Source organism: Psammomys obesus, unplaced genomic scaffold, assembly GCF_907164565.1.
Source record: "Psammomys obesus unplaced genomic scaffold, mPsaObe1.curated_primary_1811, whole genome shotgun sequence".
Taxonomy (NCBI): Eukaryota; Metazoa; Chordata; class Mammalia; order Rodentia; family Muridae; genus Psammomys; species Psammomys obesus.
The window spans coordinates 35,371,163-35,397,066 of record NW_026596051.1 but is presented as its reverse complement, the minus strand read 5'-3'; the positions used below and the strand labels follow the sequence as shown (position 1 = coordinate 35,397,066).

The following is a 25,904-nucleotide window of genomic DNA, read 5'->3' as shown; positions in this document are numbered from 1 at the left end:
GTGTGTATAGTACTAGGGGTTGAATATATAGGGTCTTGCCCACACTCTGCCACTGTGCCTTTTTTGTTTTATTTTGAGGCAGACTCTCACTATGTTGTCCAAAACAGCCTTAGATTTTTGATCCTTCTGACTCATCTTCCTGATTAGCTGGACATACAGACCCAGCTTAACTTGGTCTATAATAGGAGGAACTGTCTTTTTCCCTGGTTGTATTCTACTAGATTATGTGTTGAAGTGCATGCCAGGATTACAATGAACATACAGCTGGCGGTGCTTTGTTTGAGAAATAAACATATCCTGGTATAAGGATGTGCCTCGGAGGGTGGGAGCAGAAGTCCAGCAGCGAGAGGAGTAATCACACCTGTGGCTAACAGCCATGGTGGCTACCATTCGTCTAACACTGTCTAAATATTTTATGTATTAATTGATGAAGATCCAAAATCTAAAACCTAAATGCCCAAAATCTGGCAATTTCTGAGTGTCACATCAGAGTTTAGAGCATTTTAACTATTCAGGACTTTTCTGACGTCAGAGCATTTGGGATTTTTAGATTTTTCTAATTCAGGGTATTCAACCAGTTGAGTCTATGCACTTAGCAGAATATCTCAAGCCCTCTGAAATCCGTAACACTTGTGCTCTGAAGCATTTTGGCTATTCAACCTGTAGTCCATTCAGTACTCACAGCAATCCTAAATAGACATTGTTATTTCCATGTTTAAAAGGAGGAGGATGGGATTGAGGGCTCCAGAGAGCCTCTCCAAGGGAGCACCCCATCATATTCTGAGCCTCGGCCAATAGAGTTGCAGAGAACCGGGCACCTCAGGCAAATTGGCTCCTAATAAAGCCTCTTATCCATTCAGCACCAAGTGCTGGCATGAGAGTTGTTAGAACATTCCAGTCTTTCCAAGGTGCAGGAAAAGGGGGGGGGGGAGCAGGACACGGACAGGGAGAGAAGGAGGGAAGGAGAGAAAGAGAGAGGGGGGAGGATTCATCTTCCCTAGTCCATCAAGGCTGAGATATACAGAGAGTGGAAGGAAGAGGGAAGGATCTCTTCCGCTGGTGTTGTATGAGCCTAAGCTAGTTCATTCCTAAGTGCTAGCTCTTGTGACCGTGCTTGCCACTGAAATAAGCCCATTCCCCGCCCCCTCTTGCCTCCTCCCTGGCCAGGCACACCTGCTACAGCACAGGGTCTTGCTGAGAGGCATCAGTCTATCTCTGTCCTGGAATAACCCCAGGCTTTCTGGCTTCCCTGATCCACCTGTCAGGAGCTTGCTGTCCCCCTGGCTTCTGGCTTCCTCGGTTCCCTGGCTTCTGGCAGCCTGCCTGCCATTTTGTTCTCCTTTCTTGATTTTCCATCTGCCCTCTCTGCCCGTGGCTCTCTCCTCTGCCTGGCTTCTCAACTGATACTTGTCTTGAGTCTTACCTACCCTGCTGTTCACATATGCTCTGGTAACACTGTCACCTAAGTCCTAGTTTGGTTTTTAAATAGGTAACGAGTGCACATGGCTTAACAAGTCAAAACCAAAGAAGAGAAAAAGAATAAAAATGAAAATACAGTCAAGTGTTGCTTCCAGCTCTCCCATTATTTACTCGGCCTCTACTTCACACCCTATAGGGAAATAGTTTCATTAGTTTCTTGAATATATATCAGAGTTTGTACAAATACAAAAATATCCACATAGTTTATCTACACAGAAACTCTTCTCTCTCTCTCTCTCTCTCTCTCTCTCTCTCTCTCTGTCTCTCTCACATACACAATTTCATGTGGCTCAGACTGGCCTTGAACTCACAGCATAGCTGAGGATGACCTTGAGTTTCTTACCCTCCCGCTTCTTCCTATTGAATACTGGAATTATAGACTCTACCTGGCTTATGTGGTGCTCGAGCCTAGGGCTTTATGTATGCACCAACTTAGCTACATCTCCAGCCCCCGCATCCTCATTTGTAAATTTAGTGACATGGTTTGGTCTCCAGGTTTTGTCCATTTTTTTTTCAATTTACATAGTAAATAAAGTTATGCCTGAGGCTTACTGGCTGGCCATCCCTCACTGGTCAACTCCTGGAGTTTTCCAATCTTGAATATAAAGAACACTGCAAGGAGCACCTTCGTGGATTTATATAGGACATCCATTTTATCCCTGTCCCCTTCTTCATGCTTCGAGCCCTTCCCGGTACACATAGTGTATCACCTGCTGCTGTTGTCTTGTCTCTGACCATGACCTTTGACCTTGCTGTGGATGCCTCCTCCTCGATGAATTTCACTTCTCATCCTTATCAGACAGTGAAGGTTTTAACTTTCTCCTTGATCTGCTTTCTGTTTACTCAGTAAGAAGAAATGCCTTTTAGAACAAAGTCTTAAAGAATAATGCTCAATATTCCAGACAGTGTCACCAGCCTCAGTAGCAGGCACCGTGCGACTGCTCTGCATCATGTTCTAACGAGTTACTATCATTTTACGAAGGACACCGTCTCTTGAGCTTAGATGATGGACCTAGTTCACACGGCTGCTGACTAGCAGAGCTGGGAACTAGCCCAGGTTCACCTGACCCTGCAGTGAGCTCATCACTGCAAACCAGTGTGAGAGGCCTGTGGCAACTTGGGTTAGGTCAAGGAGGGGTTTTCCCAGGGCCGCCTCAACCCTCTGTGCTCCTCTCCAGCTTCCACGAAGACTTCTATTACAACGACACAGCTGGATACTTCATTATTGGAGGGAGCAGGTACGTGGCAGGCATCGAAGGGTTTTTTGGACCAGTGAAATACTATCGGCTCCGCAGCCTACACCCTGCACAGGTGAGCCTTGGGGATCAAGAAATTTGCCAGGAGTGTGTGTGTGATGGTGGGCCACTGGGGGCAGGAAACACACTGTAAACAAAAGATTTGCCCAAGCGGACTGAACCACGCGTGGGCTCAGCCACCAAACATAATTAATATTGAGACTTCCCCTGAGCCAGCCCAATAATAGATTTCTGTTACCGTGCGGTTCATTTAGTACTCATAAAATGGAAACCATTTACTTCCTCTGTTTTAATAACTACTAGCTTAATTATAGAGTAGATTTTTATCAGGCTGTTGCCTATCCAGTGATTAAGCTAATGAAAGGAGAGAATCTTAGTTATTTCGTAAAGCTTTTTTTTTTTCTATGCTATTATTTAAAGTATCAGAAGAGGCGATACTCCAGCAAATTAAAGCCCTGGTGCCAGCCCTTCACTCATCTCCGCAGAACCCCCACCTCAGCTCATGCTGGGATGAGCAGACAACAGCAGGCCAGATTCAAGAGGGCTTTGGATCCTGAGCTGACTTCCTATACCCAGAACACACATCCTAACATGACCACACAGGGCTACTCCAGTCAGTTCCGTTCCAGCGAGACAGCACATGGCTCCCTACCACACAGCCTCGTAACAGTGTCTTCTCAGCCTTGTTAAGGAGATTGGGGACCCCACCAGATGCCTGAGAGGGGACCCTTCCCTCATTCCCTTGACCTACACAGGATTCAGGCAAAGACACAAGAACAAATAGGAAGCCAGATTCCCTACCTTGCTCAAGATCAAGTCTGATGCCACCCTGGGATACAGGAGACCCTGTCTCCCAAAAACAAAATAAAAATATTTTTTGGTACTGGGGATCAAATATTGGTCTTTATGCTTTCTAGATAAACACTTATCTAGATACCACTGAGCTTTCTCTCCAGATTTAGATTCTTTCCTTTCTTAAAAAAACATTAATTTTTTTTTTTTTTTTTTTTTTTTACTGTCACATTTTTACTAAGTTGTCCAGGCTAGCCTTGAACTCAACTCTAGAGTTCAGACAGGCTTTGAACTTTTGACCTTCTTGTCTCAGGCTACCGACTAGCCGTGATTACAGATGCATGTCAACAGACCCAGCTTTAAAAGATGTTCTGAAGATAGTCTAATTAATATAGTGAACAACACACACACACATAAAAACATTTTCATATATGAAACCAAATACAAATTTAAAAAACTAAAATATAAATAAAATAAAAATTTTACTAAGAATGCCTCTTCCTCCTTCTTCTCTAATGTGCTGTAAAGTTTTGGATACTTCTGTATGAAAACAAAAGAGCCACTGCTGGTTACAACCCAGGGAGCACATTCATGAGCCTCTCTTGGGTCCAGACATGCATTCGAAAACACAGAGTTAAGGTTAAGTCCCCTGGTCCGAAGGGTCTTGCTCTTTGGGCTTTGATCTTTCTCATAAAAAGTCACATGGCGTGAGTTTAATTCCTATGTGTTTGGGCTCACCGAAGTGTGCATCTGGACACACATTAGGGCTGGAGGGAATGTGCTTTGGAACAGTGGCACCTCATTGGCTCTTGCAGACTGAGGATGCTGTCAAGCAGAAGGAAACAGAAGGGGAAACCTCAGGTGGCAGGCATAACTTGAGTAGAATTAGCATCATGGGTAAGAATTAGAATTGGAGATAAAAGCAATTTTCTAGGGACTCAGGTCTCGGGGTAAGAAGCATTGCAGATGACAAAGCAGCGCAGAAGAAGCTGGACCTGGGATGGCCTTGAGCTGACCCTAATGGCACTGGTTTGTAAATCCAGGTGAGGTGGTGGCTGGTGATGTCAACGACAGGCCTCAGTCATCTGAGCATACCTGACTGGTTACTAGCCAGCAGACATTTGATGGCAACTGTAGTTTACACAATTTCTTGCCTTCCTGCAGGTTCTTAATCCCTTCCCTGAGAAGGAGCTGGCTGAACAAATCAAGTTCTATTATGAGCAGTGTGCTGAGGTCCAAGAAATAATATCCATGTATGCTGCAGCCATCCAGGCTGGGGGTGAGAGACCAGAAACGTGTAAGTCCGGAGCTCTGGAGAGGGCATTTTAAGTTTTGCATTTGCATTGACATGTTTGGCTTTGCTCTGGGAGTACTAAAATAGAAACATACACCAAGTACCACTCAGCCCAGATACCGGCAGGATCAGATGTACTCCAAGCCTTCCACAGATGGATGGGAACCAGAGTGTGCATCCCACCTTGATCCCCACCCCCGCCTACCCTCCAAAGCACCAGCAACAGCCAAGAGCTAAACCTGGTTGAAGCTCCCACCCTACCTGATCTTGTTTAAGAATAGAAATGAATGAACATGTTTTGAACCTCGCCTGGCACTCTTCCTCCCTAGAAGGCAGGTCTAAAAATATTTTCAAATGCATTGGAAAATATAAATTAATGACTAGAAATTATTGTGAACGCCGGTGTACTTTTATCTTGGACCATTACTATCTGAACAGTATCTTTGCTGTCAGGGGCCCTGTTTTATTTTTAAATCCTCAAATCAGCTCAGGAAGGCCCTGGTAAATTGGACAGAAAGAACGAATCTCAGACTGCTTTGACAGTGCTGACATTGTCTCTATCTCCTCTCCCACCCGGGGTGTGGACAGAGCCTGGTCCTGTCATGTCTCTTAGGGTCCCAGCTTAGACTTAGCACTTGTCAATTTTTCCTGTGCTTTAGATCTCCATGTGCGATGTGGTGACACTACAGTTAGTCACACATGTTCCTTCTGGGAGAGAAATTCCTGTGCAGTGTTTGTCATCGGCAAGAGCAAGTTCAGTATCTCAGTCTTGCCTGCCTGCCTCATGCCCCATCCCTACCTCCCAGAGTTGCATCTCAGTCACGCCCTGGTCTGAGAGGGTCACATCGTGTCAGAGTGGGTGGGAGGCAGTCAGCACCCCTGCAGTTCTGTTCAAGAGTAGATCATCAGACTGGTGGGATGGTTCAGTGGGCAAAGACACATACTACCAAGTCTGACGGCCTAAATTCAGTCCCTGGCATACGCATGATGAAAGAAGAGAACTGACTCCTCAAAGTTATCCTTAGAAGCTGGGCTCACATCTTTGGTACCAGCACTCGGGGAGGCAGAGGCAGGCGATTGCTGTGAGTTTGAGGCTAGCCTGGTTTACAAAGTGAGTTCAGAACAACCAAGGCTACACAGAAATCCTGTCTCAGAAAACACACACACACACATACACACACACACACACACACACACACACGTCCTTTGATGCGCACTTGAGCCCTGTAGTACACACAGGATCCCCACCCTCCACATACATACACACATAAAATAAATAAACAAAAATGTAATGATAATAAAAAAAGAATGGATTATCATGGGCTGAGGAGATGGCTCCATTGTAAAGTGCTTGCAAGCACGAGGACCTGAGTTCCATGCCAAGAATCCAGATAAAAACCTGGACATGAGGTCACTCACCGGTAATCCCAGTGCCGGGGGGTGGAGACCAGGGCTAGCTGGCCAGCCAGGCTAGCCTACCTGATGGGCTCCAGGACAAGAAACCACATCTCAAAGGATAAACGACGTTTCTGAAAATGACACCTGCGGGTTTCCCCTGCCCTCTCCAGGCACGTTCATGCGCACCCCCACATGTACGCCCCTTGCTTACACATGAGAGTAAAAAAAAAAAAATAAGAAGAATACACTGTCCTAACCCCCAGCTTCTGCATTTACTGCTGAATCAATGACAAGACGCTGCCAGGAGAGGGGGCAGACCAGCAGGAATAGTAATGTCCCAAAGAGGAAACTCATTTGGATAACACACTCAAGGAGTGAGCCCTTGAGTCAGAAAGCCAGCCCTGTCTGCCAACCTGTATGGTGGCAACAGGGAGAGTTTCCTAAAGTCTCCAACTGCCTCACCTCCCTGGGGGCTCCCAGGCCTTGCTCTTCAACACACATGCCAACAAGATGGCCTAGATTATTGGCCGCCTGGGGACAAGGACAAGTCAGAGGCCAGCTGCTCATGCTGTAGGATTAGTCAACAGCCATGAGCATCTTTGGCATGTTTCTCTTGGATTTGGTTCCAAATGCTGACCCCAAGGCAGAGGTATCACCGCCATTTTCAGATCCCCGAAGGACCTAAGCCAACTCCAGGAACATTAAGCCTGCCCTCCTATTCCCCCTTAGGAAGGACAGCTTTCAGAGGGATGTTGCCGCTCCTGAGCAGGTGATGCCTTCTGCTTCTGTGTAGGTGACGTCCGTAACTCCTACCTGGACCTCAAGCACAGGTATGGGAGAGCCGAGGTGTGCAGGGCCCTGCCCTGGGAGAAGGAGCTGAGAGACAGGCACCGCATCTTGCTCCGGACACTGCTGCAGATGGACCTGCGGACCGGTAACTGAGCCCCCGCCTGGGGTTTGTACTAGCTAGAAAGGCGCCCTGCTTCTCTGGCTCACTCACTCTCTCTCGGTGATTTATGCCTCGATGTTATTTTTAACCCTAGTGTTCTAGTTTAATTTCAGATTTAAATTCTGCCCTTGTGTGTCCACAGCACTGAATATATTTATCTGTGCATATTTCCAAAAACTTAAATTTAGGGATCACTCAAGCGATTCTTTATCTAAAGCCAAGGCTGCAAAGGGACAGGCCGCCGCCAGAATTGGCCTCCAAATGGAGTTAGTTTGCAAAATACCTTTTTGTGTATTTGAAAAGAATTTCATTATCGGTTTCTAAAAACTTTCAGAAAAATGCAAATTTCTAGCTCTACTTAGAACAAAATTCAAAGATGTAGCTGCTCTGAGCCTCTGTTCCTAATGGTCAGGGGTCCTAGAAGGAAGGCCTAAGTCCAGGCATGCCCTGAGTACCCGCAACCCCTGGTCTTGAATTTTCACCTCCTGCTACCTACCATCATGGATCTAACCCTTAGGCGTTTGAACCTGAGCCTCCTGATTTGAAGTACATTTCAGTGTCATCTCAGATTTAAAGATCCTTCCTGGATGCTGAGGTTTCTCCTTAGGCCGGTGAAATTTGAATTTGCTTAGTTAAGTACACACTGTAAGGCCCCGGGGGATCTGGAAACCGTGCCTGTTAGAAAGGGTCACGCGGAGGAGCACGGAGCAGGTGATAAAAAGATTCGTTGTGTCCCTGGTTACAGAACCAAGTCTTTGAGTGGAGGAAATGGGAGAGTGATGTCCCGTCCCGTGAATGGCAGTGTCCCAAGGCATGGGCTTTAAACACTGACCCTGCCCATCCTAGAAGAAGCCAAGCTGTACAGGATATTTGTTTTTCTCTTCTTTAATATTGACTGAGGGACCGCCTAGTCACGGGCTTGACTGAAGAGATGAGTGAGATGGCAGAAGGTTCCCTACTCTTGAGTGATGGGCTCACGAACAAAGACAAATTGTAATAAAAGCCAGGGAAGAGAGGGGTGACCACTTGTAGACTCAGATCTCCCAGAAGGGCTTCCTGGAGGAGGTGACATTGTGACTCTCTCTTGAAGTATTTACCAGTAAGAAAGGCAGGAGGAGGTGTTGGAGACAGAGCGGGGGTGGGGTGGGGGAGGAGAAGGGATGGCACAGTATGCTAAGTGACTCATATCGGATGGGAACCCAGAGCTGACCCAGGAGCTCAGCCAAAGTTTAGTCACCAGCTCAAATCTGTGTGGTGTTTTCCCTCTAGGTGCCTGCAATTAGTTGGAGGGTTCCAGGCTGCAGGCAGAGTGTAGCCAGAGGGTTTTTTGTTTTTTTAATGACATTACTCTGGCAGGAGTTGGGGGCAGGGAGGTGAGCTAGAAGAACATGGAGCAAGGAGGGGATTGCAAAGTCCTGGAAGAAAGGGTGGAGGCCTGTGTAGGACAGAGTGATGACGACAGAGCGAAAGGATACAACAAAGGTGGCCGCACAAGCGCCCATGACTGCTGGGTGATGTAAAGAGGATCAGCCCTATGACGCCATGGTCTCTGGAGCGGGGTAACCTGATTTCACTTCATTTAACACACATTTGCTGTGCCCTCTTAAGCGAGTGTTTGTTTTCACCGAGCTCTTGTTTCCTTGTTTACACAATGGAGTGGAGTGGTGATGGTGATGATGGTGGTGATGGTGATGGTGATGGTGGTGGTGATGGTGGTGGTGACGGTGCTGCTGTTGGTGGTGATGGTGATGGTGGTGGTGTTGGTGGTGGTGATGATGGTGGTAATGGTGCTGCTGGTGGTGGTGATGGTGATGGTGATGGTGATGGTGCTGGTGCTGGTGATGGTGATGGTGCTGGTGCTGGTGATGGTGGTGATGGTGATGGTGATGGTGGTGGTGGTGGTGATGGTGGTGATGGTGATGGTGGTGGTGTTGGTGGTGGTGATAATGGTGGTGGTGCTGGTGCTGGTGGCAGAGGTAGCGGTGGAGGAGGGGGAAGGGGTGGTTGGAGATTCCTGAAGCACTCCACCCCTCGTGGTTCAGTGAGCTGGCGTGTATATGTGTATATGAAAACACTGTGTATATGAAACACTGGCGGTTGGGAGCGGGCATGCACCTAAGTGGTAGAGCACTGTCTAGAATGCTCAAGGCTTTGATCCTAGCATTGGAAACAAGACTGACTCGGGACTCAGTCCTTTGGAGAAGCATCTCTCCTCTTCAATACTGTATTCTTTTGGGCTGGAAGGGTCTTTGTTTTGGGTCCTTCTGTGCATATCTGTTATATGTTCCCCTCTACTCACTAATATCAACCACACCCACCCCCTTCTTTCAAGACATTACTAGACATTGGCCAGTCCCTGTGTGCTCAAGAAGCCCAGTCACCCCAACTGCTATGATGACTGAGAAGAGACGCCCCAGGTTATCCCCGAGGCCCTGTGAGCTGGGAGAATAGCCCCGCACCTAACAAAGACCTAAGAAGAAAGGGAGAGCATGCAGAACACTGAGGAGTTGAGGCTGCGCTTCCAGCCACATGTACCAAAACCCATGTCTGTGATTTCTGATCGTGGTTAAATATAGTTTCACTGGTGGGAAGAAGCATCGAGTAATTTTCACAATACATTCTTTTTTAAGAAAATACTCTCATTACAAATGTTTTCATGTTATTTTTATAGCTCAAGGTTTTGTTTATTTGAATTTAGGACTATTTTATTCTCCACAGAGGCCTGGAAATAGAATCAAATGAAAAACTCAAATCATGAGCTTGCAGGACAGCTAGATCTAGCAAGTTCCACTGGTCAAGGCCAGGCTGTGTGGCCCTCAGGAGAGAGAGGGGCTCCCCACCCCAACCCCCAGCCACCCCAAGCTGGATGTTTTACTTTAGGACCTACACAATGAGTTTATTACGGGCAGAAGCGATGCCCACAGGTTCCGTGCTGCTTCCAAGCCATGGCCTTGGCCTCCTCAGGGCACACAGCTACTGCCCGTCTCCTCTATCTTTCTCTGGGGGCCTCAGAGAAGCAGGGGGACTCAGGAGAGGAAGGGAAGGAAAACGTCTGGATCTATTGCCTCATTCTACCAGAGGCATCTGTTTTTCTGGGTTGGGTTGGAAAGGCCCAGAAGCCTCCTGCAGAGTGTAGGGCATGCACGTGGTCACATCCTTCTCTGCCTGGCACGGTGCCCTTGCTTGGGGCTGTGATAGCATCATCTGGATAACCCAAGAGAGAGCAATTGGTGTCATACCTCGTACCCAGCTTCCTAACAAGGTTGAGAAAAGTGCAGAAAGCTTGATTTTGAAAATTGAAGGTAGAAAACCAGTTTGCATGTTTAATGGACCTTTGCTATTGTCCCTCATCAGAAGAAGAGCAGTAAGGCTGGTACGCTTGCATTCCTGGTCCCCTGAGTACCATTTCTGACAAGCTCGTCCTTCTCCTAGTGTCTGGATAGCCCCAGCATGCTCCCCAAAAGTCATCTGTAGAAAGTGTGTGGGCATTCGCTCTGTACTGTCGTCCTGGCATGTCTTGTCTCACTGATCAAGTGAGTCTTGTCTCACTGTGGTTTGGATGTGGCTTGTCCCCCAAGAGTTCACGGCCACTAGTGTGGTATTGTGGGAGGAAGGGATGTTTCTAGAGGTGGGAGTTAGGGGCTAGAGAAGGGCTGTGCAAGCAGGAGGACCTAAGTTTGGATCTCTAGCACACAGATGAGGTGATACATGCCTATATTCCAAGTGCTGGAGAGGCAGAGTCGGGAGGATCCATGGGGCTGCCTGACCGCACGGTCTTGCTGATTTGGTGAGGTCCAGGCTTGGAAAATGTCACAGTCTCAAACTTAAGGCAGAGGGAGATCCCATACAATATGCACACAAATGCATGTGAACACTCGAACACATACATGTGCATGCAACACACACACAAGTACTAGTGGGAGGTCTCTTGGACCCTGTAGGCACCGCCCTCAGAAGGGGTTATGGTGGTTCTCATGGGACCTCTGAACAAGGCTGGATTAGTAATAAGAGTAAGTCCAGACACAGACTCTCTCCCTAGACTCCTGTTTGGCCACATGGAATCTCTCACAAGCTCCCACTGTGACATGGTCCCCAGGGCCGATCTGATGCCAGCAACATTCCCTAGAACTTCCAGAGCTGTGCCTGAAACCAGACCTCTTTTTCTAAAAACAAAACAAACAAAACAAACAGGACTGTGCCCTGAGCATTCCACATATAGTAATGACACAGCGTATTGCATTTTCCTCATCTGAGATAAGCTACGAAAATGGACTTGAGTGGCAGATGTGCGATGCTTGGAACTCTTGCTGTAGGACTGGAATAGGTACAACAGATAAGGCTCTCGCTGAGTGTATTCTTAACTCATTCTCAGCTCCTCATGCCTTTATTCATTAAACGGGCATTGGCTGAATGCCCTCGTGAGCCAGAATAGAGCAAAGAATAAGGAAAGACTGGCATGTTCTCTCTCTCTCTCTCTCTCTCTCTCTCTCTCTCTCTGTGTGTGTGTGTGTGTGTGTGTGTGTGTGTGTGTGTGTGTGTGTATGACGTGGATGCTCATTTGTGGGTGCTCATTTCACGGTGCACATATGGAGGTCAGAAAACAGCTTTGTGAAGTGAGGTTTTTTTTTGTTTGTTTGTTTTGTTTTTGTTTTTTCCACCTTCATGTGGGTTCTGGGGATGAAACTCTGGTCATCAGGCTTGCAAGGTAAGCACCTGACCCTGAGCCATCTTCTCTACTCAAGTTACATTTAGACAAGGTGTTTGAATTGTCTTACACTGGGGATTGATCCCAAGCCTTGTGTGTGCTGAGCACTCACTAAGTCACATCCCAGCAAAGCTCTGGTTTAAACAACAGTTAGCTGGGCCAAAGGGAAAGGTAAACAACAGGTTTCTTTATTTCCTCAGAGAAATTAATTTGTGGAATTAGTATTCCTGTTTTTACTTTATTATTTGTGTGTGTATTGATATAGATATATATGAATCTCGTGCATGCCTGGAACCCAGGCAGGTCAGAAGAGGGCATCAGATTTGGAACTGAAGTTACAGACATCTGTGAGCCACCAAACATGTGGGTGCTGGGAATCAAACCCAGGTCCCCTGGAGTAGCAGCCAGTGCTCTGAACTGTTGAGCCATCTCTCCAGCCCTCTCTCTTCTTTGTTAAATAGAGAAGATGAGACAAGACGACGGCACTCCTGATTCCTCATGAGGAATCCTTTTTCCTTGGAAGCATCTCCTCATGTACAAGGCCAACATTCTGCTTCCGGCCTCTGCATATACACACTTGAGACTCCAGAGTGACTCCCCCCCCGCCACAACTCACTGTGATTTTAGATGGCGCATCTGCTCCCCCATCGAAGCCAACACTTCAGCGGAGAGGTGGAACTTTGCAGGGGTGGGGAGCTTCCATTCCATTGGCCAATGAGATGAGCACAGAGCAGGCTGTATGTCCTCACCTAGAGAGATCAGCTGTTGATCACACCTTAACTCTTTGAGGGCTGTGCTAATGTGCTTACCATAAAAACTGCCATTTCCAAAGTTTTTCCTTGTGCAGTGAGGCATTGTTGTTTGCATGTTATACATCAGATCACCATACTTGTTAATTTTGAAAAACTGAATTTATACACTTAAAAAAAAATCCCATCTATCTATCCCAGACCCTGAAAATTACCATTCTGTTCTCTATTACTGTGAGCGTCACTACTTGAAATGGTCCCTAGAAATGGACCATCTAGCTTGGGTCATTTTGTGGTTTGGCTTATTAAACTTAGCATGATGTCTTCACTCACAGTATAGAATGTGCCAAAATCTCCTTCCTTTCTTTACGGTCAACAGTCTTCCACTGTTCCCAGCCACATTTGATTTCTCCATTCGCCCATTGGTGAACACTTTCATCCCACCTCTTGGTCATGATGAATGCTGCATTGCATGTGGGAATACAAATGGTTCCCCTCAGCCATGTTTCCTCTCAGTGTTTTGGAGGTGTATGTTTATCCAAGTCTAGAGAAGTCTAGTTTGACTGGCCAGTGAGTTCCGAGTATCTGCTTCCCCAGCGCTGGGATTAGAAGCATGTGCTACCCTGCCTGGCTTTTTAATACAGGTTCTGGGGATCAAATACAGTTTGATTCTTTGTGGTTGTGCAACAAGCGTTTTGACTGGAGTGCTCTATGCTCCAGTTGCTCTTCGCTTTTGAAACAGGGCCTTGGCAGACAGTTGACATTATCCCCAAACTCACAGAGAGCCTTCTGCCTCAGCTTCCCAAGTGCTGGGATTCCAGGTGTTCAAGATGACAAGCAGCTTTCCCTGCTGTCTTGAAGGCCCTCTAAGCAAAAGGTCTGGAGAAGCCAAGAGCCTCAGTGCCCCTAGACCCCAGGGTTCTTGCCATCCTCAGGCCTTTCGCAGAGGTAGCATGTCAATGAAGGAATGATGACTTCAATTCCTAGGAGACCCAAAGTGATGTCTGCATCGGCAAAGCCACGGCTCCAGTCCAGACAGACAGAGTCCACTGGGTTTTCTCTTCTACCTTCTGCATTTTCTCCTTTCTCTGTCGTCATGAGCCTGTTTCCTCTTTCGAGCTGCCATCTTGCCTCTGTGAACATTGTTCTGGTCCTTGGAACTACGGGCCCTCTCTAGAGCTCATGAAAGAAGATTGGGGTCTTGGCAGTTCCTTTCTAGAGCTCATGAAAGAAGATTGGGGTCTTGTCAGTTCCATGTATGCCAAAGAATTTTGGAAATATGGCCCTCCTCCTTCCTGCTTTCTCTTATGGCTCTATTCTGGTGGTGAGGTGTGCAGGAACTCAAATGTAAAATAGTCCCCAAGGGACGTTGAAAAGCCAGTTTGGAAGACTCATAGATTGAGTACCCCCTGGCACTGTGCTAGGCCCTAAGGCAACCACACTGAGAGTGGAACCAGCCCACACACAGCTCTAGGCCAAGTGCTGGGGGGGCACTGTGGGGGAGGCTTGCTAAATGTTGACAGCTGATGTGCTAACATGCTGTAAAACTCAGCTGTTCCCACTGGTGTCTTCACTTTCATGTATAACAGGGCTTGTTCTTCACCTCACAGAGTCTGGAAGCCTTTGAATTAAAGATGGCAGCACTCATGGGGTACCCAGCTGCAATGCATATAGATGCTCCCGAGACTCTCCCGCTCTCTGCTTTCTGGAGATGAACTCTGCATCCTGATTGCCTTGCTTGGTCTCTGAAATCTATCCCTGCTCTGTCTCCAAGTTCCCACTGTGCAGGGTGTTGGGGTGACATCCGATACAAGACCCTCAGATCAGGACTTCAGCAGGGCATTTGGATTGGTCAGCCTTAAAGCAGTCTCCTGAGCCTTGAATTCTCTAGGAAGATGGAAGTTGCTGGGGCATGGAAATGGTCCTGTTAGCATTTGGGTTTTTTTCTCATGCATGGTTTTCATTATTTAAGAGTTATTCTGGCCATTTCATTCTTTTATTCTCCTGTCACACCATCCCTGTCAAAACTGAGAAGTTTGAAATAAAAAAAACCCTTTGAAGAGTGCTTTGGTACCAGGACCAGCAAGGTTCCAGGAGGCACTGAGGTCTGGACTCCAGGCCTGAGGGCTGGGGACAGCAAAGGAGACCTCAAAGGCTCACATCCAGCTAGCCAGGGGTACACGGTTAGGCCGAGGTACCATAAAGGCAGGAGGCTGCATGAGTGAAGCTGCTATGATGGCTGGAGCCCCTGGGGATATCGGCCTGGGCTGGAACTGTCTTCTCTCCCTCAATTCTGCAGGGTTACCACTAAGCCCACTCGGCTGGTGCCAGTGCCTAGAGGAAGTTGAGGAGCTGCCAATAAATGGTGTGCTGGGATGAGGCCAGGTCCAAGCCTGGGCTTCTCTGCCAGGGCTGACACCATCTGCCTGGTTTCTACAGGGCCACTTGCCCCGGGCTTTGGAGCACAATGCAGAGATGTGTCTCCATACAATCTGCCGAGGGGAAAGCACTAGAACGCTACTTTGATTTTAATTTTGCCAACACTTCCCCTGTGTGCTTGAAGACCCTAAAATTCAGAGCATGGATGTGATGGAAATGCAGTTCTGTGACCCAGTAATGGCTGGGCAGCCCTTCCCTTAAGAGCTATGCTTGGCCGTTGGAGAGTCGTCACCTTTATTGTTAGGAGTTGGAAGCATGTATTTTTGGGTTTTAAAATACACTCGTACAGAGGTAATGAGGAAGAAAACAAAGAACTAGGTTACAGTTTTCCCACCCAAAAAATAACAATCCTAAAAGGAGAAGGGGGAGAGAGGGAGCCAGGGGAAAGAGGAAGAGAAGGAAGAAGAGGAAGAGAAGGGAGGAAAGAAGGATGTAAATATTTAGAAAATCAGGATGGATGGAGCTCTGAGGTAGATGTTTAGTACATGTGAGGCCCCTGGATCAATCATCAACACTACTCAAAAATAAAAATAACAAGGAAAAACTTGCATCTGTAGTGAACATGTTCAGACATTTTTTTTTCCTTGTTATTCACTCCTAAACAATTCGGAGTAACACCCATTTCCAGAGCACTTCCACTGTATCCGAGGGAAGGAGAAAGAGAGACAGTGTGGACATTATTGGTGGTCTCAGTGCTGACAGTCATGCGGGCTGTGCTGAGGCACTAAAGCAGCAGGTTCTTGAAGGTTCTTGGAGCCCATCGGGACCTCAGATCAGGATGCAAATGAGAAGCTCACTGAGTGTTTTTTAAGTCACCAAACTTGATGAAGAGCGCTCCTTAGAACAGCGGCCTGCTATTTCCTCCTTACACTTTTCTCCTATTTCAAACTTCTATTTTGCCATTCAGAAGCCTGACTCGCCAAATGACTTTTCTGTTGATGTCTCTGTCCCTCGCACAGAGAGCGAGGGTGCCTCTCACCTCCTGAGTTCTTCATCAGAATGGGTGGCTGTCCTCTCAGCGTCTGCCGCTTGTCTCTTCTAGCCATCCGCACACACCTTCCCAGGTGAATGAAGAGTGAAAGGAGCCATGCCATGCTATCTGTAACGTAGGGCTTACGTGATGGGTGGCTATGGCTTTATTCCTTAGCTTCTGGTACAAAAAGAAAATGAAAATACAGAAATGATAATCTCCCATTCTGTCTGTTTGTTTCTTCATTATACCATTAATCTCCACAAACAAGACATGTTTTCAGTTACAGATCGGTTAGAAAAAAAAATGCATATGCTAAACCAGATGGGTGAAATTAACAGTTTCATTAAACTGCCTTTAATATCGACAAAGGCACTGTGGCTTTGATTTTAGACAATAGTTACAATTCGAACTTTAACAAATGTGTGAAATGAGTAATTTTACCTTAGCATTATTATTTTTATTAAATTCACTAGTGCAGAAAATTGTTTAGAATCTTGGACAGAGAAAATACCAATTGGTGATATTTTTCTGGGAGGGAGTTAAGAATTCTAATATAAAAAAGAAATGAGCAAGCCTTTTTAGTCTGCAGAGCATTTTGGGCCCAGAATCGAGCCTGGAGGATTCCAGGTTTGTTCCATCTTTTCCGGCAGCCTCAGCTACCTTGATGCTCCTGATAATGATTTCTGGGGTTCTGTGCCAGGGGTCAGCGGGGCAGGTGTTTCATTTAGAGTTTCATTTCTTTTGGAGCCCTTCCCTCCTCTGAGCCCACAAAGCTGGTGTCCCTGTGTACTCAGGCAAAACCCATCATCTTAGTTAGGAATTTGGCAGGGAGGTGAGGCCAGAATCAATTGTCAACCATAATAAGGATGCCGCTTTGCCGGGAATGTGCACACAGGGGTATCTGAAATGAGCACATGTTTAAAACCAAATACATGAGGGAGCAGCAGTAGGATCTATGTTTATTTTCAGTGTCTCTGTACTATCATGCTTACTGAATCCATGGAGCACGTTCTCATCAGGGGAATGGCCTAGTAGTGTGGCGTGTTTCCCTCAGCAGACAAAGGGAAACCCCAACAAGATGAGATTCCCAGCGTCCTGGTGGAAAAGGTTGTTGTTATAGAGGCATAACCCATCAGGAAAACAGAGAAAAGTGTCCAGGGCTGCCCATCGCTTTAATGTTGGTTGTGGAAATCACAAGACGAAACCTAAGGGTATAAGAATAGAGAACTTGGTTCAGCTGTAAAATGCAGTATGGTTGGCCTGTAAGCTCAGCCACAGCACACTACCGATGGTGGATCAAAGGTACTTAGAACAGCCGGCCGAGGGTGGAGCTGTAGTCCTCAATGCTTGGTGTGTGAGGGTCCTCAGGTCAATCCCCAGCACTGACAAAAACAAAACAAAACCCACAAAACTGAGTAATGGACACATTACAGACATATTTTCTTACTATTAGTCCTTATAGTTCAGTGTAACAGCCACTTCCACAGCAGTTCCAATGTGCTGGACACAAGGAATCTAGAGATGATTTAGGCTCAAGGGTGTGGCTAGCCGATTCACAGTGTAACAGGACATTGTCATCATTGTCATCTTGAATGTTCATGCTCTAGAACCACACAGTTGAGTTGAAATAAAAACAAAACAAAACAAAAACCACAAGCAAATGTTTCAAGTTAGTTTAGCTTTTGAGTTGGGCTGAGTTCATAGCTGTTCTTGGCCACATGTGGCCACAAGCTGTGGGCGGGACACACCTGACAGAGTATGCAGGAGGGGACACACAGGAGGGTGTACGGTGGTTACACGCAAACACTCTGCCACGATGTACACGGGATGTGGACGACTGAGAATTTAAGGAACTGGGGAGAATCCTGGAAGTGGTGTCCCAATTACTATCATTCATTCATTCATTCATTCATTCATTCATTCATTCTTTTGTTCGTTGTTGGGAGGATGTATGTGTGTGCATGTAAGTGTGTGTGAAGGCCTGAGGTCAACATTGGTGCCTTTGCTCAATCAGGTTCTACCTTTGTTGTTGTTGTTGTTGTTGTTTTTTTTTTTTTTTTTTAGACAGGACTCTCCTTAAAACTAAAGCTGGTGCATTAGGTTCTGCTAGCTGGCCAAGGAGCTTCAGGGATCAACCTGCCTTATTCGCCCTGAGCCTGGGTTACAGGCATATGTCATAACATTCAGCTTCTGATGTGTGTTTTGGGGATCTGAATTCAGGGCCTCGTGCTTGTACAGGCACCTTACCAACTGTGATATCACCCTGCTCTTCCTCTGCGTTACTGAGGCATTAAACAGAACGATCTTCTGACACCCACAGAGAACTATTAATGACAAATAGTTAATTTAAAAGAGGAAGTTGGGCTGGTGAGATGGCTCAGTGAGCAAGGGGCTTATCACAGAGCCTGGAGGCTTGAGCGTGATCTCAGGGATGCAGATAGGGGAAGGAAGAAGGAGCTGACTCCCCCAGATTGTCCTCCGACCTCCACATGCATGCTTCCGCATGCACGCACCACCGCATACACACACACAAATAAATAAGTAAAACTTAATAAAAATTTAAAACATGTAATCAGAACCTATAGTGGCACAGTATGCCACTGGGAGAAAAGTGTATATATGTTAACAAATGCATACACGAATTGTTGTGCATGCAAAGGAGAAGTCTCCAGGCATAGGTACCAAGTTTTTTCACAGCTTTTTTTTCTTCACTAAAGACAGAGTGGGGGAGTGAAGACTTCTGTTTTATTTAATACCATTTGCATTGTTTGATTTGTCTTACAAAAACAAATACTTATGTTTCTTGCATAATAGTTACAGCTTTCAAGAGAAAGGCAAGCAAGCAAATAAACGAACACGGAGAATATGGAAAAGGCACGCTGTTGTTCAAGGCAGTAGGATGGCTTTTTCAGCTGCTGTGGTTCTGGGTGTTTGGGGTCTGCAGAGCCCACACAGATGCAGCTGGAGCAGAGAGTCGGTCCACCTTTCAGAAGTCTTTGGGCGAAGATTCTATCTGCCTTTTGGGGTTTCACAGGGACCACCAGCAGCTTGTAAACAAATGTATCAGCTCTCATGATTCCAGTTCTGGATCTGTGTATGTGTGTGTGCGCATGTGCGTGTGTGTGTGTGTCTGTGTCTGTGTCTGTGTGTGTGTGTGTGTGCGTACGTGCGTGCGTGTGTGTGTGTGTGTGTGTGTGTGTGTGTGTGTGTGTGTACTTTCGAACCTCTCTGTGCAGATGCGTACACGCTGTGTGTGTGTGTCTGTGTGTGGAGACTGGTGGGCATTCCAGATGCAGACATCATACCCTTGTTTGTTGAGACAGGGTTTTCTTGAATTGGCCTGAGGCTCACCAATTCCACTTGGCTAGCTGGCTACCAAGCTCTGGGCATCTCCTGGCCTTGCCTACCCAGTCCGAGTGTTAGAAGCAAATGCCTCTCTACCTGGCTTTTTATGTGGTTGCCAGGGATTAAACTCAGGTATCTATGCCTTTGTGGCAAGTACTTTACCAACTAAGCCCCCCCCCCATGCAACTTTTGTTTTTAAAATGAAGCACTGCAAAGAAATTAGTCTTCACTAAACCTAAGCCACACCTCTCATTCCTGGCAAAAACTTCTCTGCTCGTTCCTTACTGCTGTGTTAAGCAAAATGATCTATCCTTTGCCTCCTGGACATTTTTTTTTTAAGTTACTTTTAAAAAATTACAATGAAGAGAATAAAAATGTTGGAAGTCCCACTTTTTAGGCAGGTGAAACTTTAGTCAAGGCTGACATTTAATTTAACATTCAAGCTGGTGTTGTTTACATGTAACTTGGGTCCTATGTTTCCTGCAAATAACATCTTCCATCCTGTGTGATTGTTTGTAGCATGGCACCTACAATAGTGTCTTGCCTGTCCTAGAAGCATTTCTTGGCTTCATTAATAAATAAAAGAGAGGGCTAGCAAAGACAGGCTTTGGAAGATTCTAACAGTCGCCCTGTGAAGCCATCACACTTGCTCTCTTGCCTTAGACATTGATCAGCATATAGATTTATGAGAGGTCTTGTAAGAGAAAGCACCACGCGTATTACAGCAACATCAGACAAGCCCCTATCGGTGGTAGGAGGGCCCTGGTGAACATAGCTGCTCGCCTGTCCACAAGGGGGTGAGAGTGAACTCTGGCTTGTGTGACCTGCCTAGAAGGGTTCAAAGGTTGGCCCAGCCCTTTGCCAGCCTTTGTAACTGTAGACAAGTTATTTTGCTTCTTCAGGCCTTAGTCCCCTGCTGTGAAGAAGGAGGGGGAAGCTAATAATAGTATCAACCATCTCAGCTAGTGCCTATCTGATGGCCTCATTTGCGTTGGATACTTGACCCTGTGTTTGGCGTCTTGTAAGCCTTCCATAAGAGTTGACTCATTCTTTTCATTATATGGAGAGACCCACAAGCAAAACTGGAATCAAAAGATGATGAGGAAGCATCTCAAAATAAAATGCTCTTGCTCAAATTTTGGTAGCAGAACCAAGGAACTATTTCTGGGATAAAACACATTCTTCTTCCGCCTCTCCGAAGAAGAGTCTCTCTGGAAGTTTCAGCAGCCCTGATTGGGCAGTGAATTACACTGAGTGAATCACTCTCTTGAGGCACCCTCTCAGCTATGAGAGGCACATCCTTTTCCCTGGGATTCGAGGCTGTCATTTAGTGCCAGAGGAAAAGCTTTTTACAGACTGACACCATAGCTTCCCCCAAAGGGTTTAATTTTCTTCCCCAGAGGGTGGTATATTTCAAGAAACGGCAGGGCCCACCTTGTCAATAACAAAGGTATTTAATTGGCTTGCCTTCCTTCTTCTCCAGCCACATCAGCCCCGTGGTAATTAATTCTGAGTGCTTCGAATTGTGTTATTTACAGTGCCATGGAACCAAAATGACTCCGTATTAGAAATCGGTGCAAGGATATTCGAGAGAGCTGTAAAGAGACTCTCCGGCATTGATGGCCTCCACCAAATTAGCTCTGCCATCCCCTTCCTGATGGATTCCAGCTGCTGTGGATACCATAAAGCATCCTACTACCTCACAGTCTTCTATGAAACTGGATTGAATGGCGCTCGGGATCAGCTGCAGGTGCCGTATTTCACGGGCTTGGGAGCACCTGTCACCTGGGCTATGTGTGCAGAGAGACACCCCTCCTGGCCCTGGATGTGTTGCAGGTCCTTGGAGTCCCCTAAAATCTTTACACCCGGGGGGAAAATGTTCTCAGGCTTTGGGACTACACAATAACCTGCTTTTAGGGAAGGAAAAAGTCACTTCTCCATTTCTCCTCATGGCTTTCATGTTTTGGTAAACCATCCAAGGGACATTTTGAGCAGGGCATGCTGGAATCCCATCCTTCAAAATCAGGGACCTCTTCCGTGAACAGTGCAATGGTCTTCACGGTGAGGCCATCACCTCACGTTACTTTTTAGCTAATAAAAAGCTGTGGAGCTCTTGTTGCCATATCCACCTCTTTTGCTATCAAAATAAATGCCAAAGTAGACAGTTTTACTTAGGGTCTTGAATCTGAATTGATTATGCAACGTGCCTAACATTTAGAGTCACATTTTCCTCAGTGTATTAGTCAGGGTTCTCCAGAAAAACAGAACCAATGGGATTATATATAGGAAGAGATTTATTCTCAAGAATCAGCTCATGCAATTATGGAGTCTGAGAAGTTCCCTGCTCTGCCATCTGCAAGTGGGAGGCCAGGAAAGCTGCTGCCGGTGGGTTTCTAGTCAAAGCCAGAAAGGACTGATGGCCAGGGGAGCTGGTAGTGGAAATTCTACTCCTCAGGCAGGAAAAGACCGGGGTCCCAGCTCAGGCAGGCAGGAAGAAGCCAAAAGGGATGAATTCTCCTTCCTTTGCCTTTGGCTCTCCTTAGGCTCTCTATGGGATGCCGCTCCCCCCACCCTGGGTTGGACCATCTGTTTTACTCAGCCTCCCAATTCCAGGCCTCATTGGAAACAGCCTAGCAGCCTCCCCGAGAAATGATGCTGGTCCCCTGCCAGCACAGTCACGTTGACAGACACCGCTATCACAAGAAAACAGTACACGTTCTCTGATCACTTTTAATTTCTGATCTCTGTGTGTGGATGCTTGCCTTTGTGTGTGTGGTTTTTGGTTTAGTCTTTTTTTTTTTTTTTAGAGATATATTAACATTTCTAGAATGGCTGGGATTACAGAGAGGGAGTACATGACCTTTCAGCTTTTGGGGATTTCATAACCTTATCCACAGTCTTGTGAATGTTTTATCAACTATCAGTTTCTTCCTAACAGGGCATGCTATATAGTCTGGTTGGAGGCCAGGGCAGCGAGAGGCTGTCATCAATGAATCTCGGATACAAGCACTACCAGGGTGTCGACAGTTACCCACTGGACTGGGAGCTCTCCTACGCCTACTACAGCAACATTGCTGCGAAGACGCCCCTCGACCAGCACACACTTCGGGGAGACCAGGTAGAGGGGGGTGTCTGGGGTGCTGACAGCCTGGCTCTCAGGGCCTCCGAGCAATGCGATGCTGCCTGCCCCCGCATCTAGGTTATGTGGCAGCTCTCCGTTGCTGTGCGTTGTCTGACAGAGAGGAAGGCTTTATCGCCCTGTCTTCTGCTCCCATTTCCTGCATTTGTGCAGGTTCCCAGGCTGACCGCAGGCATGCGCCTGCATCCATGAGCTGTCCATGAGTGGCCAAACTGGTATGTGAAGGGGAGATTGGCACCTGAGGCAGGTTTTGGCCTTGGAAAAAAAAAGAAATCATACCAGAAACAAAAATATTTTGTCCATATGAGAGGGCGAGATCTAGAGATGTTAGAAGGGAAGGAATCAGATTGAGAGGAGGCGTTAATCTGCCGGCACCCTATCCGTCCGTACACACTGAACAAGCGGGTTTACCACACATGGAAGCCAGCTTTATCTCCAGCCAGGTTCCCAGGGCTGCATGCCTGAGAAAGGTCTCCTTCGAATGGGCCCTTCTACTCACTGCTCCCAGGCGGTGGATGCTTAAAGATGGCACCTTGGCACATTAAGGGCTAGACGAGGTGACTAGCAAGAGCCCCTACTTCTTGCATTCTTCCCAATCTTGCTGACTCACTGGACAAAGAAATCAGTGGCTCACATCTGTCAAAAAAGCAGGGGTGTTAGATTAGGCTCACTGATGGCTTGCTTCCGGACTTCTTTCGGGGATGAGAATAAAAGGCTGCCAGCAAAGGTATCTGGGTAAGAAGAGCAGGAATGGCTTCTTGAAGGCATGGACCTACCTACACATGTAGGAGGAGACAGTGGGCTGGTTGACTTCAGGGTCACAGAGGAGTGTGAGATGGTTCATGTTGATAATACAACTAGTTTGCTTTGAGGGTTGAAAGGGCGTTCTCCCCCCCCCCCTTTTTTTTTCACCTGCTGATCTCTGCCAGGGAAATGTGGAAATAAATGGGGCATTTGGGTCTGTGTAGCCACAGACAGTATGATACTCAGTGGCAGGATTTGTCTGTGATCTCTGCCATGAACTTTGCTTTTCCCTGCCTGCTGGGCAGGTGTGCCTGTGGGACGGACCTGGCTACACTTGAATCTCAAGTGACTAACTGGGACCCAAACAGCCCTAGGATTGAGTCAGAAACCAACCCACAGTGCAGAAAAGTGGTGTTTGATACATGGAAATAGATGGTTTCTAAAAATTAAATTAAATTAAAAAAAATCTACAGTGGCCACTTTACTGCTGTGAAATAAACCGCTCAGCGAGATAAACCTTCAGTGAATGGCCTAAGGATGTGATCAGCTGGCAGGTCACTTGTCTAGCATGCACAAGGTCCAATCCCCTGCATAAAATCAGGTATAGTGGCAGATGCCTGTAATCTCAACACACCAGAGGAGCAGACAGGAGGATCAGGAATTCAAGATCAGCCTTGGCTACATAGCAAGTTCAAGGCCAGTTTGGGATTTGTGAGATTCTGTCCCAAGAAGGAGGGTGAAGGAGGAGGAGATGAGGAAGAGGTTAGGAAGAGAGGGAGGAGGAGGAGAAGGAGGAAGAGCAGGAGGAGGACAAGAACAGAAGCCATTACAAAATGTCTTTCTCTATAGAGACATTCTTATTCCTTTAGATGTTATCAGTCTTTTTTTTTCTTCCTTCAAATAAAGTTGTAACACACTTGTCACTTATAGCTGATTATTCTCTCTGTGTATATCAATGACTTGCAAAATTTGACCTCGGTTAGGCAGCAATTAATTAATCCATCTTTTTGTTTAAAAAAAAAAAACTATTGCTATGCAAAAAACCACATTTTTACAAAATCAAGTTGTAAAATAAAGCTGCCTTTACCTTTCTACCAAGCCCAAACATGTTCATAACATCGTGCATGTACAGATCACACATTTAAGAATTCAAATTCGCCATCAATTAGCAATGGAAAGCATTATGTCGCTGACAAGCTCCTTTTCTTTTGAAGATTTGGCATGTGAAATGTTATGATTGTGAACGAAAGTGTTTAATTGGTCAGAAGCAGAGGAGATGAACGGAAAGGATGTGTCTCCCAGCTGAAAGGCCGTATGATTAGGCATCGTGGGTAGGAATTACGCACTTAGAGGAGTTGTGTCATCGCTCATTTTCTTAAGAATTCCTAATTAATGGCTTCTTGAGGATTGAAGCAGGTGTCATGCGTTCAGTTAAATGTCCTTTTGTTGAGGTATCTATTAATTCACCAGCATAATGTAGCAAATGAGGAGCTCTCAAAGCCAGATCTCTAATTAACAAACGAAGGATCTGTCAATAACGCCTTTCTTCATTCTCGTTGCTTCTGTGATTCACATCATTTTGTCTCCTTTATCAGGAGTCTCACTATGCTCCCCACTCGTGAATGAGCAGGACTTTGCTGCAGGTAAACCTGGAAGGACAGCTAGCTTTCCCTCTGTTCTGTGTCTTAAATTGCAAATGAGCTCTTTTCCTTCAGCCCAGTTCTTAGATTCTTAGATCTCTCTCTCTCTCTCTCTCTCTCTCTCTCTCTGTCTCACTCTGTCTCTCTTTCTTTCGCTCTCTCTCTCTCTCTTGACTTGGTCACGGATCTCCTTTTTTTCTGAGGCTTCTAGGGGGAATGGAGGGCTTCAGTCACATCCCTGGCCACACTGTCTTCGCATATTGATAGTGCCCAATTTGTATCTCCACCTAACAACTTTCTTACTTTTCATCTATGTCCCAAAAGAAGCTTACCATAGGTAGCTCCCTTCCTCTGCTGCTCACACCTCCCCAGAGGACATCAATGGTTACACTAGGAAATGGGGGAGCTTGACCCCCTTATCCTACCTAATGACCACCCCCGTTCCTCTCTTCCCCATCTTCGCTGCCATTCCTGCCTGCTGTCCTTCATCATCTGTCCCCTGAGCTACTGCAACAACACCTCTTAGGGGCAGGATTGTGTTTCCTCTAACTCCAGTGTTGACGTCCCAACCCCCAATGGTCACACAGACAGAAAGTAATATATGTGTGTATATAGCTGAGTGTGTGTCTGAGAGGCCACACTTTCAGATGTAACAGCAGAGATTGAAAACATTCCAAAAAGACAAGGTGTCTGCCCTCAGTTTGTATTGACTTTTTCTCCTCACTATTCCCTAAGAAACACAGCATAGTAACCATCTTATGTCTACATTGTATTATTAAAAGTACTCTAGCTACGATTTAGAACATGGAGGAGGGGCTGGGATTGTGGGACAGCGGTCAAATGCGTTTGAAACATGCTGGAGGCTCTGGGCTCACAGTTACCATATTACTTTAGGTAAGAGACAAGATTCGAGGATTTCATTGCTTGTGGGGGTCCTGGAACCAGTCCCTGTGAGATACTGAGCTGTGTGTGTGTGTGTGTGTGTGTGTGTGTGTGTGTGTG

General features: G+C 46.5%; 1 protein-coding gene across 1 annotated transcript in view; it reads left to right on the top strand.

Annotated features, from left to right (window-relative positions):
* Sel1l3 (SEL1L family member 3) overlaps positions 1-25,904 on the top strand; it is a 109,479-nt gene that overhangs the window by 35,300 nt on the left and 48,275 nt on the right. Inside the window, exons 7-11 of the mRNA XM_055623830.1 lie at positions 2,658-2,790; positions 4,692-4,824; positions 7,013-7,153; positions 20,918-21,129; positions 22,318-22,497. Coding sequence (XP_055479805.1) covers positions 2,658-2,790; positions 4,692-4,824; positions 7,013-7,153; positions 20,918-21,129; positions 22,318-22,497 — 799 coding nt within the window. The remainder of the gene's footprint in view (positions 1-2,657; positions 2,791-4,691; positions 4,825-7,012; positions 7,154-20,917; positions 21,130-22,317; positions 22,498-25,904) is intronic.